This window comes from Nelumbo nucifera, chromosome 6 (assembly GCF_055504915.1).
Source record: "Nelumbo nucifera cultivar China Antique chromosome 6, China Antique-T2T, whole genome shotgun sequence".
Lineage (NCBI taxonomy): Eukaryota > Viridiplantae > Streptophyta > Magnoliopsida > Proteales > Nelumbonaceae > Nelumbo > Nelumbo nucifera.
This window is the reverse complement of record NC_142654.1, coordinates 42,215,914-42,231,655: the sequence shown is the minus strand read 5'-3', so window position 1 is coordinate 42,231,655 and position 15,742 is coordinate 42,215,914. Positions and strand designations below refer to the sequence as shown.

Genomic DNA, 15,742 nt, shown 5'->3' with positions numbered 1-15,742 from the left:
TTGGCATATCAAAGACAACCCAATCCGACACCTAGTGCAGTACCATAATCGAGTTTAGGGGTCAGGTGTAACATTCCAGTTTTGCCCATCTATCTCCAAGGTCCAAGGCAATATTGGAATTTGTTCTAGTTCAAGGTTTCAAGAAAACCCACACTACATGTACCTCAGGTCTCACCCTGGCAGTTGAGGCAAGCCACCCCAACCCACTTGGCGGCACATCAGTGTCAGCCTTGCCAGGATAAATCTCCCCAAATCTATCCAACGGCTGTAAAGATTATAAACTAACACGAGTCTCATAAGTATCCAGTTTAAGGGTATTATACAAAAACACACCAAAACACATGAATCAATTATGTACTTTTATTCATTTACAATAAATGTCATCAAGTACATTAATTTGATTGGAGCTAAGGGCATACACTATCCAACACTACCCAGCTAATATACCAACTGATTACCTCCCATTTGGTTCTACAATATCAATTCAAACCATAAAATAATTGATTGAGACCACTCGTAGTTTCTAAAAAACCCCAAATCAAACATTAGGTGGAAAATTCCTAACAAGAATAACCACAACCATGCAACAAGGATGCTATGTAGGAAACCTCAGGTTTGGGCGACCCTTTACTCTAACATTTCTAAACCAAATCTTAGGGTCCATTTAGTTAGTAGTCGGAATCGAAATTGACATTGGAATCAAAATCCTCTAGAATAAAAATCAGAATGGTTCATTCCCATAATCTGTTTGGTTTAAATAGGAATGGGAGTGGGAATTAAAATCAGCAGGAATGAGATTTCATTCCCAAGGGACAGGGAATGAACATTCCCTTAAATGGTAAAATACCATTCCAGCAAAAATAGGAATAGAATTTTGATTCCACTCAACCAAATAGTTGGAATCGGAATAACTCATTCCAATTCCGATTCTAGACCCCTATTCCTGCAAACCAAACGGACCCTTAGTAGCGACAATATTGTGGATTGGAGGGACCTGGAGAACACCTATTGGTACGTGAGCCATCAACACTGGCACAGGCGTGGCCAGCATTCGAAGGACCGAAGCTCATTTAATTTTGGCCAGGAGGTTCAGGAACAGGACAGTGATTATGGAGGACGATTTCATTAGTTCAAGCTTGTGGTGGATTCTCTTCGACTCTCCGTGGCGCTGTCACCCCCTAGGAACATCAGTCCGGTTATTGATTGTTGCCATGAGGTATGTGAATTAATGAGCTCAACGACGTTCAGTAATCAGTATTCCCATGTATTGAGAGAAGCTAACACGGCAGCAGATTGGTTGGGTGTTGGATTAAGTGATGATTGTATTTAGGGTAAATTGGGACCTTAACTATATATTTATATCTGTTATCTCTGGGTCGGCCCAATTAATTAAATTAAACTGTGCTTAATCCAGTTTCTGCAGGAATCTGTAGAGAATCAAGCTCTTCAACCTTCTTTTTTTCACAAAATAAAGTAACCAATATAAGCGATTTCAAGCAAAAATGCATAAAAGTTATTCAAATAAACTCCGAGATCTTACTTTCGAGGAGAGCCAGGGGCAGGGGGTGGTGGAGGGAAATCATCAGCCATGCCCCTTCCGCTTAAAAATTCGCCTAATTCCATTTATATTTCATTGTGTTTGGTTTGAAGGAAAAAGCAGAAAAATAAAGGAAAAAACAGGGAAACTTGTACAAGATTTATAAAGGTTTTCTTACATTTCCCTTCCTTTCCCTACCTTTTCCTTCAAACCAAGCATAGCCTTAGGATTCATTTGTTTTTCTGATTTTGAGAGGAGAAAATTGGTCAATATAATTTTAATTTTCATTGATCAAGATATTCATATTCTTTTTTCCAGGTAAGTCTATCTCTCATGTATATAATTAACTTTCCTTCAATAAGAGCGTCAATGGACCGGTTTTAGATTGGACTTTGTTCAGTCCAAAATCAATTTGGACAAATTGGACGGGCCAACAAGACATATTAGACTGGACCAATCCAGTCCAAAATATTTATTAGATTGGATTGGACCCGGTCCGACTGTAATAAATTTATATTGGATAGGGTTGGATTAAGCCAATATCTAGTCCACTGATATAAGATAAGAATATAAGTGTCAATGGTCCGGATTTGCGTTGAAACCAATCTAAATCAAAACGAATTTGAATGAATTGAACGGTCCAGACATTGAATTGAACTGGTCCACAATGATCTAAAATATTCATTGAATTGGATTGAACCTGGTCTATTTATAATAGGCTTACATTAGACAGGACCGGATTAGACTAAATCCACTCCAATATCAATCCCTATCCCTCAAATCCTAGCTCCGCCCTTGCTTATTCTGCGTTCTCCTTTTGGTAATAAGATAACCAGTAGATATTATACCATCATTTATTACAAGGAAATATAATTGCACTTTAGGGCTTAGGCGCGCTATACTAGCTCTAAATATAAGCTAGGCAAATTAAACCATAATTCATAAAGAGGAAATCTTACATAAATTTAACCAAGAGCACGCGGCTTCCTTATTGTCTTCTTCCACCAGTTCCATTCTCCCTCTTGCAGTTAAAATAAACGGCAGCAACTGGTAACCCAAGATTGTAGAGTTCAGCAAAGTTTCTGGTGTTGAAATTATGGCGCCACCTTGGAGCGAAGACCGTCTGTCTACCAAGTTGCCGGAAAAGCATGAACACAAAGCGGTGTACCCCAACTGTTGGCTGTGGGCACTCATAGCAAATAATCTCTTGTCCTGAAACCCATTACCACAGTAAGCTTCTTCAGCTTTTGTACTGCCTTTATCACAAAAACCAGAGATACTTGTTACAAATTATAGCTCTACGATGCGACTTAGGTCGTATTCCATTTATTGTTCAAAAATGGTTGGGCTGGTCTGTGGATGGCTCGATCGGTTTGAGTTCGGATACCATGCCGGTCGACTGACTCGTTACTAGATCTAGTCAATGGTCCAGTGGACAGCCGATCCGGAGCCTTGGAAATTTAACAGGGTTGTTTGTCGTTGGTCATTGTAGGAATCCGATGAGAAGTGAAAACCATGTTCGAGCTTTGTCCTCGAACGGAAGCCAAGTGAGACGTGACAAACCGAGGCAGGGTGTAGAGGGGATTTTAGGTAGCTTTCCACTCAAGGTCAAGGGAATTGATAAAATTCTGTACGATTCACTAAGAATCATTGATTCATGTATTGGAATCTTGTAAATTAATGAATTTATGTATGCCATTTGTTATTGTTGCCTTGCCGTTCTATATATACTTTCCTCTACTTTTTTTCTTGTTTAATTGGATATTTTTTAAACGTTTTCAAATTGTTTGAACTAACATTTATAAAGCTTGAAGACATTATGCCAGTTGTACAGAACTGGAAATGGAGAGACACGAACACGATTGACAGCTTGCAAAGGAATATTTTCCAAGGCAGTTCACGTGCTAGTTGGGAAATTGCTACTATACAAGATTTGTAAAGGTTTTCCTATCTTTCTCTTCTTTTCTCGACTTTTTCCTTCAAATCAAACATAGCCTTAACTCATCTATTCATATAAAATTCAAACCGTAGACCATTTGTTTATGGTAGGGGTGGATTCAAACCGAGTTGAGTTGAATATTTGGTTATTTGAGTTTGGTTCATTGAAATTATATTAAGCTTGATCTTGATTGGAGCTAAAGACTTGAGTTTGAGTTTGGCTTGGTTCAAAGTTCGTAAGTTCGAGTTCGGTTCAGCTTGAGTTCGATTATAAATCAAGTTTTTTCTAAAAAATAAAAATTATACATATAGAATATTTTTTATTTTATACACAAAAAATTAAGAATTATTATACATAGACAAAATAAAAAGTAAACATATAAAAGCTCTTTTTATTTTACATACAAAAAATAAGAATTAAAAAATTATTACTATTATACATAAAAAATAAAAATATAATATATAAAATATTATTATATATATTTATATATTTATATGTATATGTATATATAATAAAAAATATTTATTTATTATATTATATTCGATTAAGCTTACGAGCCAAACTTTACTAGGCTCGATCTCTATTCAATTAACAAACGAGCCTATATATCAGGCTCAAACACAGCTCAAAGCTCAATTTAAACTGAACTAAACCAAACTTTTCACAAGCCGAACTCGAATAACTCAGGAAAAACTCAGCTTACGACCACTCTTAGTTCCTGGAATATAGTCTAACAGAATCTATGTACATATTCTATTATGAACACACAGCATTTCAATTCATTGCAAGTCAAAAATGAATTAGGATCTGCTCCTCAAAGTGCACTCACTGATCTTACACTCACATTCTACAATGTATTGGGAGAGGCCGGAGTGCCCAGATGGGTTCCTAGCTACTATGTATTGTTAGTCATTGCCCCATCATTGGAATGTATTCTATTCAATACGCGATGAGATAAAGCTGTGAGGTCAGTGTGAGGTGCGTTCTTATGCTCTATGAGGAACAGATCATAATTGTTATTAAAATCATCATCTATGAATAATAATATACAAATAAAGGAAATGTTTTGTGAAATAGGTGTGAGGAACGCTATGTGAGGAATAGATTCGAACTCAAATACTTGACACCCTAACCCCTCAGAAAATACGAAGTAATTATGAAAAGAAAATAATTTTATCCACAATGAGGATGACCTGCAGGGTGTGAGCTATTCGGATTTCAGATTCTCGTTTCGTCTAGTATAACTTACCGAAACTCGCACCAGTAGTTGCTGGGATGTCCGTCACCAACCTGAGAAGCGCACAAAGGGAAGCCATTTATGTACGATACTGGCATAAAACATGTAATATACTAACAGATTGACACAATAGAATAGAAGCACCCCAACTGAGAGTTTTTCTTTTTTTTTTTTCCGACTTTTTAAAGTTATGGCACTGATATTTTTGCCTTTATCTTGGCAGCCCTTCTAAGGCTGTCAATGGTTCATGTCTGGGTCTGGACAGAATGAGGATACATTGGATTTTGAGCGTACAAGAAAATGCCTAATACCAAGTTCCAGGCACAAGTAACAGACCCAGAACAGAACTGATGATATATTAAAAGGCTTTTAGCCTGATAATTTTACAAATTAAAGGACAAAATCGTTAATAACTAATAGAATATATATATACTTGATTTGGGTCAAAATCTGATAAACCCAACCCTGGAGTCCGGACCTGCTACCCGCAGGCCTACTCGAATAGATGATGTTGCAGATCCAAGCTCCCGACGAAAGTTGGGTTGGCTTGCTGCTGGTATGGCCTGGAAAAGTCGAAAACAATTCACGGACCGATGCCACCACCGTCTCGTTGTGAGTGCTACAGGCTGATGATCACTGCCAATATCGTCGGCTACACATCACTGACTTTACCAAACTTTTTTCAGCACAGACAGCTAGCACCAGCGAAATGTCGAACTTCTCTTGTGGTGGTCGTTGCATGATTCGTACAGTTATGTACGTAGTGATGTGACTAGAATTAAAAGGGTCTGAGAGAACTGTACGCTTTTTGAAGAAAACTTTGGCTGTTTGGGGCAACAGATTGCGCTGTTGGAAACGATAATGGGGCATGGCATCCCCACGCCTGGTTTTTATTTTTTTTTTATTACCAAAAACAAAACTCCTGGTTTTTTTTTTCAGTTCATCCTATATACTTTTTTACAGTTTGTACAATTGGAATAGTAATAGGTAGGGAACGAATCAAAATTTAAGGGGAAAATAGTAGGTGGCGTAGTGCTGTCATGGGTCGGGTCTAACAAGGATGGATCCAAACCGATTGAATCGGTTCTAGTTCCTATATATTATCCATTCTATTCACTCTTAAACTAATTCAGACCCGGCCTAAGTTATATATATAACATTTTTAACAGGTTTATTATAATTGAGTCAGACCCGATTGTTCTAAAAACTGATCGATTCAGTTCTGGGCCTAAAATTACAGGCCCTATTGGGTCTGGTTCGATTTAATGTCTTTAGTATTTCTACCAGATCAGTTCCATTCTATCAGACCCGACCAGTTGACAAACCTAAGGTGCAGGTGTTGATAAATAAAATAAAAAACTAATAAAAGTTTCTAATGTGGATTGAATTCTAAATTTCTCAAAGAATAAAGAAAATAATTACTTTTACTCCACACCCATTGGCCATGGTAACGTGTTTTCTTTGGGAGAACTTGCCACACGGTTGACCCCCAATGGTCAAAGTTTTTCCCTTATCAAAGGGGGATGGTGCAATTATTCCAATCAGAGAACTTAGGATCTGTTTGCTTTGTATTTAGAATTGGAATCAAAATCACATGTTCCCCCACCTGTTTGATGCAAATGAGAATTGGTATAGGAACGTACAAAGAGGTTTGGCATCGAGTAGAAAAATAGGGATGGGGGGTTATTGTTATTTTTTCTTATGGCTGGTTAAAATGAGATCTTCATCTCTAAGAAAGAGGCCGGAATGGCCATTCTCTCAAGAGAGAGTGGAATGGGAATCGTAATCCCATTCAGATCGTGAAGCAAAGGATCCCTCAACTTGTTATTGGGAATAATAAGGCAGGGTTGATCAAAAGGCCTGTGCAAGTGAGTTGTGAGTTAGTAGCAAGTGTCAATTCTTTACGTTACGTTTGGAAGCAATGTAAATTAAGAGCAATGTAAAAGTTTACGCTAGTTTAATTTTATTGGTGTTTGGATGAAGTATAAATGAAGATCAATGTAAAATTTCTTTGAAGTAGAGTCTTATATCATGAGTAGATGTAAAATCTCATCAAATGTAAAGGTATATCAATTATTTAATGTAAAATCGATATAAAACTTTACACTTTTTTCATCATGTTTTTCAAAGTGTAACGGTCACTTGCTCACGGTTGGGTGTAAAAATGTCATTGATATATTTTTTCATTGATGACATTTTACACTGATTCCAAACACAATCTTAATAAATATACTAGTTTTTACAATTGCCAAAAAAATAATGATGCTATTGACTTGGAATGGTTTTTCTGTTTATCCTAAGGGAAAATCTCTGAGACACAACCCCCTAAAATAAGTAATTTTAGCTCCCACTCGATTACCTTAGCCCCATAAAGTCAAATGGTAACATTTGAAAAAAACGAAACTTAAGGAAATCTTAACCGATTCCTATATCCTAGCCTGATGGGACAATAAACATATATGAGCTTGCATCTACTGCTTGTCCCTTTCTTTTTGGGGTAGATTGTTAAAAGTTGAAACCTCCGCTGAAGCTTTTGTAATTGCTGAAATTTTCTTTAAAGTTTGATAATTGCAATTACTTTTCTTAAAATTTTCTAAAAAAATGCATAAAAATATCTAAAATACTCATTTAATTATTTTTCACAAAAATTTTGTTCTTCAAATTTTCTCTTCATATGCTATCTTAAACTCTTTCATTCTCTTTTTTTAAAATTGATTTATTTTTTAATTTACCCTTCATATCAATCACTCAAAGATACAGCTGTAGTTTTAAATTCTTTTTATTTTTGTTGTTCATAAAATTTATATTGTTTAGAAGTAATTGAAATTATATAAAAGGTTCAGCAGAAATAATTGAAACTATTAAAATTTAAGGGCGGTTTTAACCACAGTCAAAACTTTTATGACAGGTTTCAAGTTAAAAAATTTACCCTTTTTTATTTTTATTTCTTGCAGTCCAGATCTGCTCCTCACAGTATGACTCAGCCATATATCGGTAATATCTCCGGTGAGGTCGCTGTAGGAGAAAATCCCAATTCTCTCGTCCCAACAGTTATGTACAGCGGGAGAGCAAATCTCAAGGAATTGGGGTTGCTCCCATGATCCCATCAAAACCCCACCGGACTAATTGGAACGTATTTGTTGGGATCAGAGCCGGACTCGATCCCGAGTGGTGAACACAGCATATCTAAATCTTAAATAACTAAACGACAAGACATAACACCCGCGCCTAACCTAGTATGTCTATATCTGCACTAATCCTTCTATTCTATTAAACTCTCTGCGACTCTGCCTGTGGGAGGGTCCGAGGGGAGAAGACCAGAAGAGGAATACCAGCTCACTTTACGCGTGTCAAGTTTAAGATTTTCTCATACATGCGACGTGGCAATGTTTTGATCGATTTGTCTCAGCCTCACGCTGCATCTTTTCTAATCTAAAGGAGGAAAAGCCTCCCTCCAATGGTAGATCATATAACACTAGAACCACGTCGTCCATACTCCACGCATCTCCTCCGATCCCAATTGAACTCGCAACTCGCTTTTTACCAAAAATCAATAAAAACCAAGCAAGGGAATAGGATATAGGAACTGACCAATGCAGATATTCTCTTAAGCTTGGGTCACTTGGGTTCGGCGCATCAGGATCGACCATAACCTGCAACAGAAAAGCAAAGACAGAGCAGACTGGTAAGGATGGTGCAAATTGTGATGGTTATTTTGTTTCACAAAACCACAACTTTGGGATCTTAAACAGAATGAAAGAAAGGTTGAGAATATGAAGAAGAAAAGGTTGGTTACGTTTGAACAGGGCTTACCAGTGTGAAGAAAGTCCTAAGGTCATCTCCTCCGATATCAACTCTGGGTTGGTTGACAACAGCAGAGGGTTTAAACTCGCATCCATTACTAACATCTCTGGAATTGTAGGTGACTCTAAGGGATATGGATCTATTAAAGGGGTCTATCACATCTCCTATTACCCCACCTACAACCAAAGGATCCCTCTCCCTCGGCATCACGTAAATGAGTATAACCTTACTTCAATGGATATTTTTAGTAGTCAGTATCACCCAGTTGTTTTTATAGGTCACTCGGTTGAGAGAGAGAGATGTTGAGGAACTGAAGAAACCAGACCAAGGATATGTCCATTCCCAGAATCCAACTTTTTTCAAGATAATATCGGAGGAGTTCGTGGAAAAGGAGAACCTGAGGACCTGCGCCACTGAGGTCATATCATATAAGCAAAAGTTCTGTACGGTGTATTATAGGTTCAAAGTAAAGAAAAAGAATCTAGCCAAATATAGATAACGATACAGTAAAACTGCATCAGCATTAAACTATTTCAAATGGACAAAAGTATGTAACGTATCGTTCTTACATTGAATAGCTCGGATCGTCTGTCCCCTGGGGGCAGAATTTTTTCTGTTCCAACCAATAAGAACCGAACACACCACCCTCTCCCTCTTTTGTTTGACACTGACGAAATGGACGGTCTGGACTCCAAAAAATTATCAAATTCAATTAACCCATTTTTTTTTCATTTCCTTTCTCTTCTCTTCCCTAGTCCCTCCCCACCGCCTCTTTACCCTCATCGACACACAAAGAATCTCTACCACCGTCGGAGATGCCTCTGCAACCCTCGCCGCTGCAATTTTTTCATTTCTTCTCTTCTCGTCTCCTCCCTCAACCGTCGCAGACGGCGACGGCAAGGTTCCTTCATTATTCTACGTCATGAGAGAGATTTCTACTTCATTGTTTGAGGGCAGCAATACTCTGATTGATTTGTCTAATGTTGTATCTGAATCTTGTATCCGCCTTTAAGATGACAACATCCCTTACAATGTCCTCATCTCTGATTCTGGAAACGGATTTTCCTAGGAAATAAACTTTGGCACCAGTTTTTGTCTGTCCTCTGCTGCAGTTTATGGTTATGCCATTTGAGCCTTTTTTTATAGGCACATCGCATCTGGAGTGCTGATTGACTTTGCTACTTGAAACAATTACAGTGTTATGCTGAGAAGCAGGCACTTGGGGAAGTAAACCCAGAGCTTCTTGACACTCAGGTCAACCCGATTGTGTGGAAAATCAATGGCCACATGGTGTTAAAAAGAAAACAAAACTATGAGGAAGCAACAGAGGAGAACGCTTGGAGGCTCCATGCAGAGGCCTCCCTCTCTGAAGGGAGGTTCCAGGAGGTGATAGCTCTGATTTTTGAAGCCATTGCTTGCAATGTCGATGCAAATGGAAACATCACTCAAAGCATTGGAGAGAAAGCAGCTGATGGGAATCAAGGAACCAACACTACGATGACTCATGGGAAGCATGAATGCCTTGTCCAGTATTAGTTGGTCTGTGCAAAGAACCAGGTGATTGTGGTAGATGTATAGTGGTCATTCCTGGTGGTAACCTAAATAAAGGAAACCGTGTTTGCTTTCCACCATTGTCATTGTTGTTCCGGTGTCTTGTCTTGGTAATCAAATGTCTTCTATGCACATAGGTTTATGCATATTGTATTGTACTAGTTTTAGATGAATTTCCTTGTACTTGAGCCTTGAGGACAGTTCAAAGGTTATTTATATGGTTCTTTCTCCTGTAAAAACTAATGGATATATATTTTCCATTGAAAGGGCCTAATTCTCTCAAAATTAATGGCTGAAATGAAGCTTACAAGAGTTGAGATGCCAATTATAAGAACTCCCAAAATTCAGATGGTTAATCAAGTGCTCTAACACAGGATACCAACTGATGGAGCGCAATCCGACCGGTCCTAGCTGTCAACGATCTTGCCTCTAGCTGGAGCAAAAGGTGCCTGAAACAGAGAAAAAATCGAGTAATCTCCGGGGAGGAACCCGGTGAGAGTGCTCCGAAGCTCAAGTTAATATTTCCTCGAAGGCAAGATAAAGAACCAGATGGTGCAAAGTTATCACATACCTCCTTGGGGGGGGAGAGTCTTTTATAATCACTTCGCGCACTCACTCCCAAACTCCTGTCAGGTCGGGTATCATTACCTCTGCACTTCCGCCAGTTTGGGTGTCATTACCTCTGCTGGGGCACACAACCGCCACTGCTCTCTTTGTCGGAGCCGTCTCTATGACTATAGGTGGCGGTGGCATGTGGCCGTTGAAGTGCAACTGTCAAGTGTCAGATCCTAAGTCAGTCAGGTGCGCCGCCTCAGGATACGGACTCCTTTGGTGTCAGGTCAGGTACGGTCGTTTAGTTCGGCGTCCTGGAGATGAAGTGCTGGAGTGGTGTGCGAGGTGAAGTCTTGAGTTCGGATAGAGGTGTGGCCCGAACTGCCCTGGGGAGGGCCAGTTCGGGTTGCTGCCCTTTGCGCTCCTCGTAAGGCTCAGGGTCAAAGGGAGAGTTCGGGCTCCTTTTGGGGAGCTTGGACCGTTGGTTCCTCCTCTCGGAGCTCGCGCCTTGAGCGTACTGCCATGCCGAGTTGTTGCCTCTGCCACGTGTTGAGTGGTCAAGAGGTCGAGCCAAATCTTCCTTCATCAATTGCCCCCCACAACTCGCGCTAAGGGGCTTGCTCTGGCGCGGGGAGTTTGCAAGGTGGCGGGTGGATTTGACTCGTACTTTGAACTGGTTTGACTGATAGCGCGAAGTGCATGTTCGTCAGGAGATTTTCGGGTTTCTCGAGTGCCAAAAAGCTAGGAAACGCGCCAATCTGTCTTTAAATGCTGGGAGACGTGACAACGTGCGTTTATTTCAAAATTAAAAAAAAAATGCGTCGTTGGGAGACGTGACAGCGGCGTTATTTCAAATTTGAAAAATGCGTCGCTGTCGCCTTTAATGCGGGGAGATGTGCGCCGTCGCTGCTTCAGTTTCAAAAGACATGCGGCTAGTCACGTCTCGATCTTAGGAGGCGTGCGGTCAGCTTGATCATGGGCCGTTGGATTTTCCTCGATCAGAACCGTCGGTTTTCGGTCACTGTGGGTATAAATAGTGGGGGACCCCAGTCGCTTTTCATTGCCATTCCCCTGCGTTTGCTTCTTGAGCTCGCGTCCAAGTTTTAGCTCGCGTCCAAATTTTTAGCTCGCGTCAACCTTCCGTAGTCCGTTTGCTTTTTCCGGGTGAGTCAGTACTTTCTTCCTGGTATTCTTTTCCTCCCGATGTCTAGCTCGGACAGTTTAGACAGTTCTTCGAGGGGGTCAGATGCAGGTTCTACAAACCGAGCTGCATCCCCCGACAGCCTTAGTGAACCCGAGGTAGAGCTCGAGGAGGAGCTCGAGGAAGAGTTCGAACCCGCAGGCCGAGTTGCCTCGGGTAGTTTGGCGTCCTCCACCCGTCGAGATCGGACATTAGACAAGTTTGGGCCCTCAACCATGACGCCTGAGGGGCTTTACTCCCTTATCACCCAGTTCAACCTGCCTAGGGAGTACACTTGCTTTATACCCTCGGGCGACTTCCCTTGGGAACACGGTCCCGATGAGATCGTGATATTCCGAGAGTAGCTCATCGTTGGGTTGCGCTTACCTTTTCACCCCCTCATCGTCGAGGTTATGAGCCACTACGGCGTTACCGTCGGCAAGATCCACCCGAATTCTATCCGTAATTTGGTAGGAACTATCTCCCTCTTTTGCGAACAGATTTTGCCTTTAGACCTGGAGATCTTTTCTTCCATTCTAATGCTTAAGAAGCAAGCGGGTCCCCTTCCCGGGCGTAGGCGGGCGTACTACCTATCTCCTCGCTCGGGTTTCAAGCTTTTACACAATCTTCCCAACAAGGTCCTGGTGTGGAAACGAGACTACTTTGGGGTGCGAAGTGCAATGGGGTGGCCATTCCAAACCAGGTGGGGGATGGCTGCCCCCGATGCCGGTGTTACACTTGATAGGGAGACGATGAAGGGCCTTTGGGAATGGGCACGGCTTGGGCTAAAATGCCACCATTATCTGACGGAGGCCAAGCTCATCTAGGCCGGCCTGAGTTCGGGTAGGTTCCTTGCTCAGAGGCTTGCCTTTTGTTTTGCTTTCCGTTCTTTCGTTTTCCTGATGCCGAGCTCTTTTTGTAGGTGTGATGGACGCAAAAAAGACTCGCGATGGGAACCTGTTTCATGTCATGAAAAGGAGGAAGCGAGTTGCCAAACGGACTCATGCCGAACCGCCCCGAGATGCGGAGCCCGAGGTACCGGGCTACCCGCCAGTGGATCTGCCCAGGGAGCCCGAGATGGCCCCTCCAGTACAAGAAGCAGCAGGGGCCCCTTACGCCAAGGCTGCTTATACGGTGGCTCCTCCTTACATCGAGTCTGCTTATACGCGAGCTGGGCCTTCAGGCTCGGGAGGCCAAGGCGAGTTCAGGAGCGTGTTGTCGTCGAACCACGCTCTTCAAAAAAGTAGGGAGGCCGTTTACCCTGAGGAGGTCGCGGCGTGGACCGAGCTTCCTTTGAGCCATATAACCGGGCGTGCTGCCTCTTATGCCATGGTGGTAAGTCAGCGACTTCTTGTCGGGCTCCTTGTCATTACCTTTCTTGCTATTGTTCTTTGAACATTCTCGTTATTTTTCCTTTTGGTAGGTGAACTTCTCCATCCATGCCTTAGCAGCCCAAGCGGAAAGGAGCTCGAGGCAGGCACGAGCTGCCGAAGAGGCTTCCCGCGCTGCCGAAGCGGCCTCTCGGGCTGCCGAAGCGGCTTCTCGCGCTGCACAGGCCAGGCTGGCGAGGTCTCATAGAGACATCGAGGCCATGGGAGTGGTGGTGAAGCACATGGCGGACCTGAGGCTGGACTTGCAGCATCAGATCGAATACCTTCAAGAGGATATTAGGGAGAGGACAGAGATCTTTTCTCAGGGCATCGAGGATGCCAAGAAGAAGGCCGTTGAAGACTATATCGCCTTGTCGCGCTTTGACGACCTGATGGTGGGCTCGTACAGAAGGGGTTTTAAACTAAGCTGGTGGATGATCAGGAATACGTACCCCGAGCTCGACATCAGCACCATAACTACTTCGCGCATTACTTAGGAGATGGCCAACGCGGCTGATGGTGAACCGGATTCTGAGGATGAGGCAGGACCCTCGGGTATCGTCGACGTGCCTTCCGAGGATGAGGACTGAGATTTGTTGGACTACTGAATTTTTTTTTTTTTTTGAATGTACACAGAGTATTTTGTAATGAAACGTTCTTTTGATTAAGTTGTTGTCACCCTCTTTTTTCCAAACTGACTATGTTGCCGAACTGACCATATGCCTCTGATGATGAGATGTTGAGGTCCTTATCAGTTTGCTGTTTTCACTTTGCCTGTCAGCTTGGTGTTAGCATTTTGCTTTTGCGTGCCCATGCCGAAGGGGTGACTAAGTCTTATGGTGCCGAGGTATTTGTTAGCTCATCATTCTAGCCCTCAGGCTCGGATTGCGACTCCAAGTCCACTTCGCTTGGTATTTATAGGTAGTATCGTCTTAAGTTAACGACGTTCCACGCTTGGGGTACTTGTTTGCCCTCTAATGTTTCGAGCTCGTATGCTCCCCCGAGCGCTCTCTTTACTCGGTAAGGCCCTTCCCAATTCCATCCAAGTTTGCCCACGCCGGGCTCGGGTGCCATGATCTTATGGAGAACCAGGTCGCCGATGCGGAAGTTCCGCTTTTTTACTCTGGCATTGTAGTACCGAGCTACTCTTTGTTGGTAAGCTGCGGTCCGGATGTACGCGAGGTCTCTTACCTCGTCCAGTAGGTCGAGGTTGGTACGTAGCTCGTCTCCGTTTGTTTGATCGTCATATGCTTTTAGTCGCAGTGTAGGTACTTCGATCTCCGTTAGGATTACCGCTTCAGTGTCATAGGTGAGGTTAAAGGGGGTCTCTCCAGTGGTGGTTTTTTCCGTAGTTCGGTGAGCCCATAGAACACTTTGTAGCTCGTCCGCCCACAACCCTTTAGCTCGGTCTAGTCGCTCTTTCAGTCTGCGGAGGATAGCTCTGTTCATCACTTCTGTTTGACCGTTTGCCTGCGGGTGCGCGACCGATGTGAAGTTCTGCCGAATCCCCATATCTTGGCACCATTCCTGAAACTTGATGTCCTCGAACTGCTTGCCATTGTCGGAGATCAGTACCCAAGGTAACCCAAAGCGACATACTATGTTCTTCCAAAAGAAGTTCTGTATGTTTCGAGCTGTAACTGTTGCGAGAGGTTCAGCTTCTACCCACTTTGTGAAGTAATCTACCGCCACCACTATGAACTTCCTCCCACCTGTTACTGGCGGGAATGGCCCCAGGAGGTCGATGCCCCATTGCGCAAAGGGCCATGGACTGGTGAGATACTTGAGGTCGGCGGCAGGCTGATGGTGGATATTGGCATGCTTCTGACACTTGTCGCATTTTCTAACGAGCTCGACGGCCTCTGCCTTCATCGTTGGCTAGTAGTACCCTTGTCGAAGTGCCTTCTGGGCGAGGGCCCTGCCCCCCAAGTGTCCGCTGCACAGACCTTCATGAGTGTCACAGAGTACGAGCTCGGCTTCGGTAGGTTGCAAGCAACGCAGGTAGGGGAGCGTGTAGGACCGTCGGTACAGCCATTCGTCTATCATGACATATTTGGCTGTCTGGCACTGCACCCTTCTGCCTGTATTGCGGTCCGTACGGAGGGTCCCATCTAGCAAGAAGATCGCGAGTGGATCGATCCAGCTCGGCTCTACTTCAAGGACGGGAGCGACCTCTTCTGCCTCACCGAGATTGCTAGGCCGAGGTAAGTCCTCTATGTACACAGTTCTCATGGCATTGTGACTGATGCTGGCTAACCGGGACAGGGCGTCGACCTCAGTGTTCTCTGACCTCGGGATTTGCTTGATGAAGTGTGACTAGAAGTTGAGCAGAGCCTCCTTTACCTTTGCCAAGTAGGCGATCTTAGTTAGCTCGCGTGCTTCGTATTCGCCAGTAACCTGGTTGACCACAAGCTGGGAATCGCTGTAGATAACTATGTGTTTCGCTCTTACCTTTTGCGCTAGGGCCAGCTCGGCTATCAATGCCTCATACTCCGCCTCGTTGTTGGATGTCGCGAACTCAAAGCGTAGCGCGTATTCCAATTTCGTGCCACCCGGACCGCGCAGTACAGGC

The 15,742-nt window shown here is 43.0% G+C and overlaps 1 protein-coding gene across 1 annotated transcript; it reads right to left on the bottom strand.

Annotated features, from left to right (window-relative positions):
* Positions 1-2,189: 2,189 nt before the first annotated feature.
* On the bottom strand, positions 2,190-10,399 carry LOC104611529 (protein FLOWERING LOCUS T 1-like). The gene is made up of 5 exons (XM_010278613.2): positions 9,087-10,399; positions 8,527-8,930; positions 8,305-8,366; positions 4,726-4,766; positions 2,190-2,749 (listed from the first exon to the last, which is right to left on the bottom strand). Exons 2-5 carry the CDS (start codon positions 8,722-8,724, stop codon positions 2,526-2,528), a joined length of 525 nt encoding a protein of 174 aa, XP_010276915.1. The 5' UTR covers positions 8,725-8,930; positions 9,087-10,399; the 3' UTR covers positions 2,190-2,525.
* Between the last annotated feature and the right edge of the window lie 5,343 nt (positions 10,400-15,742).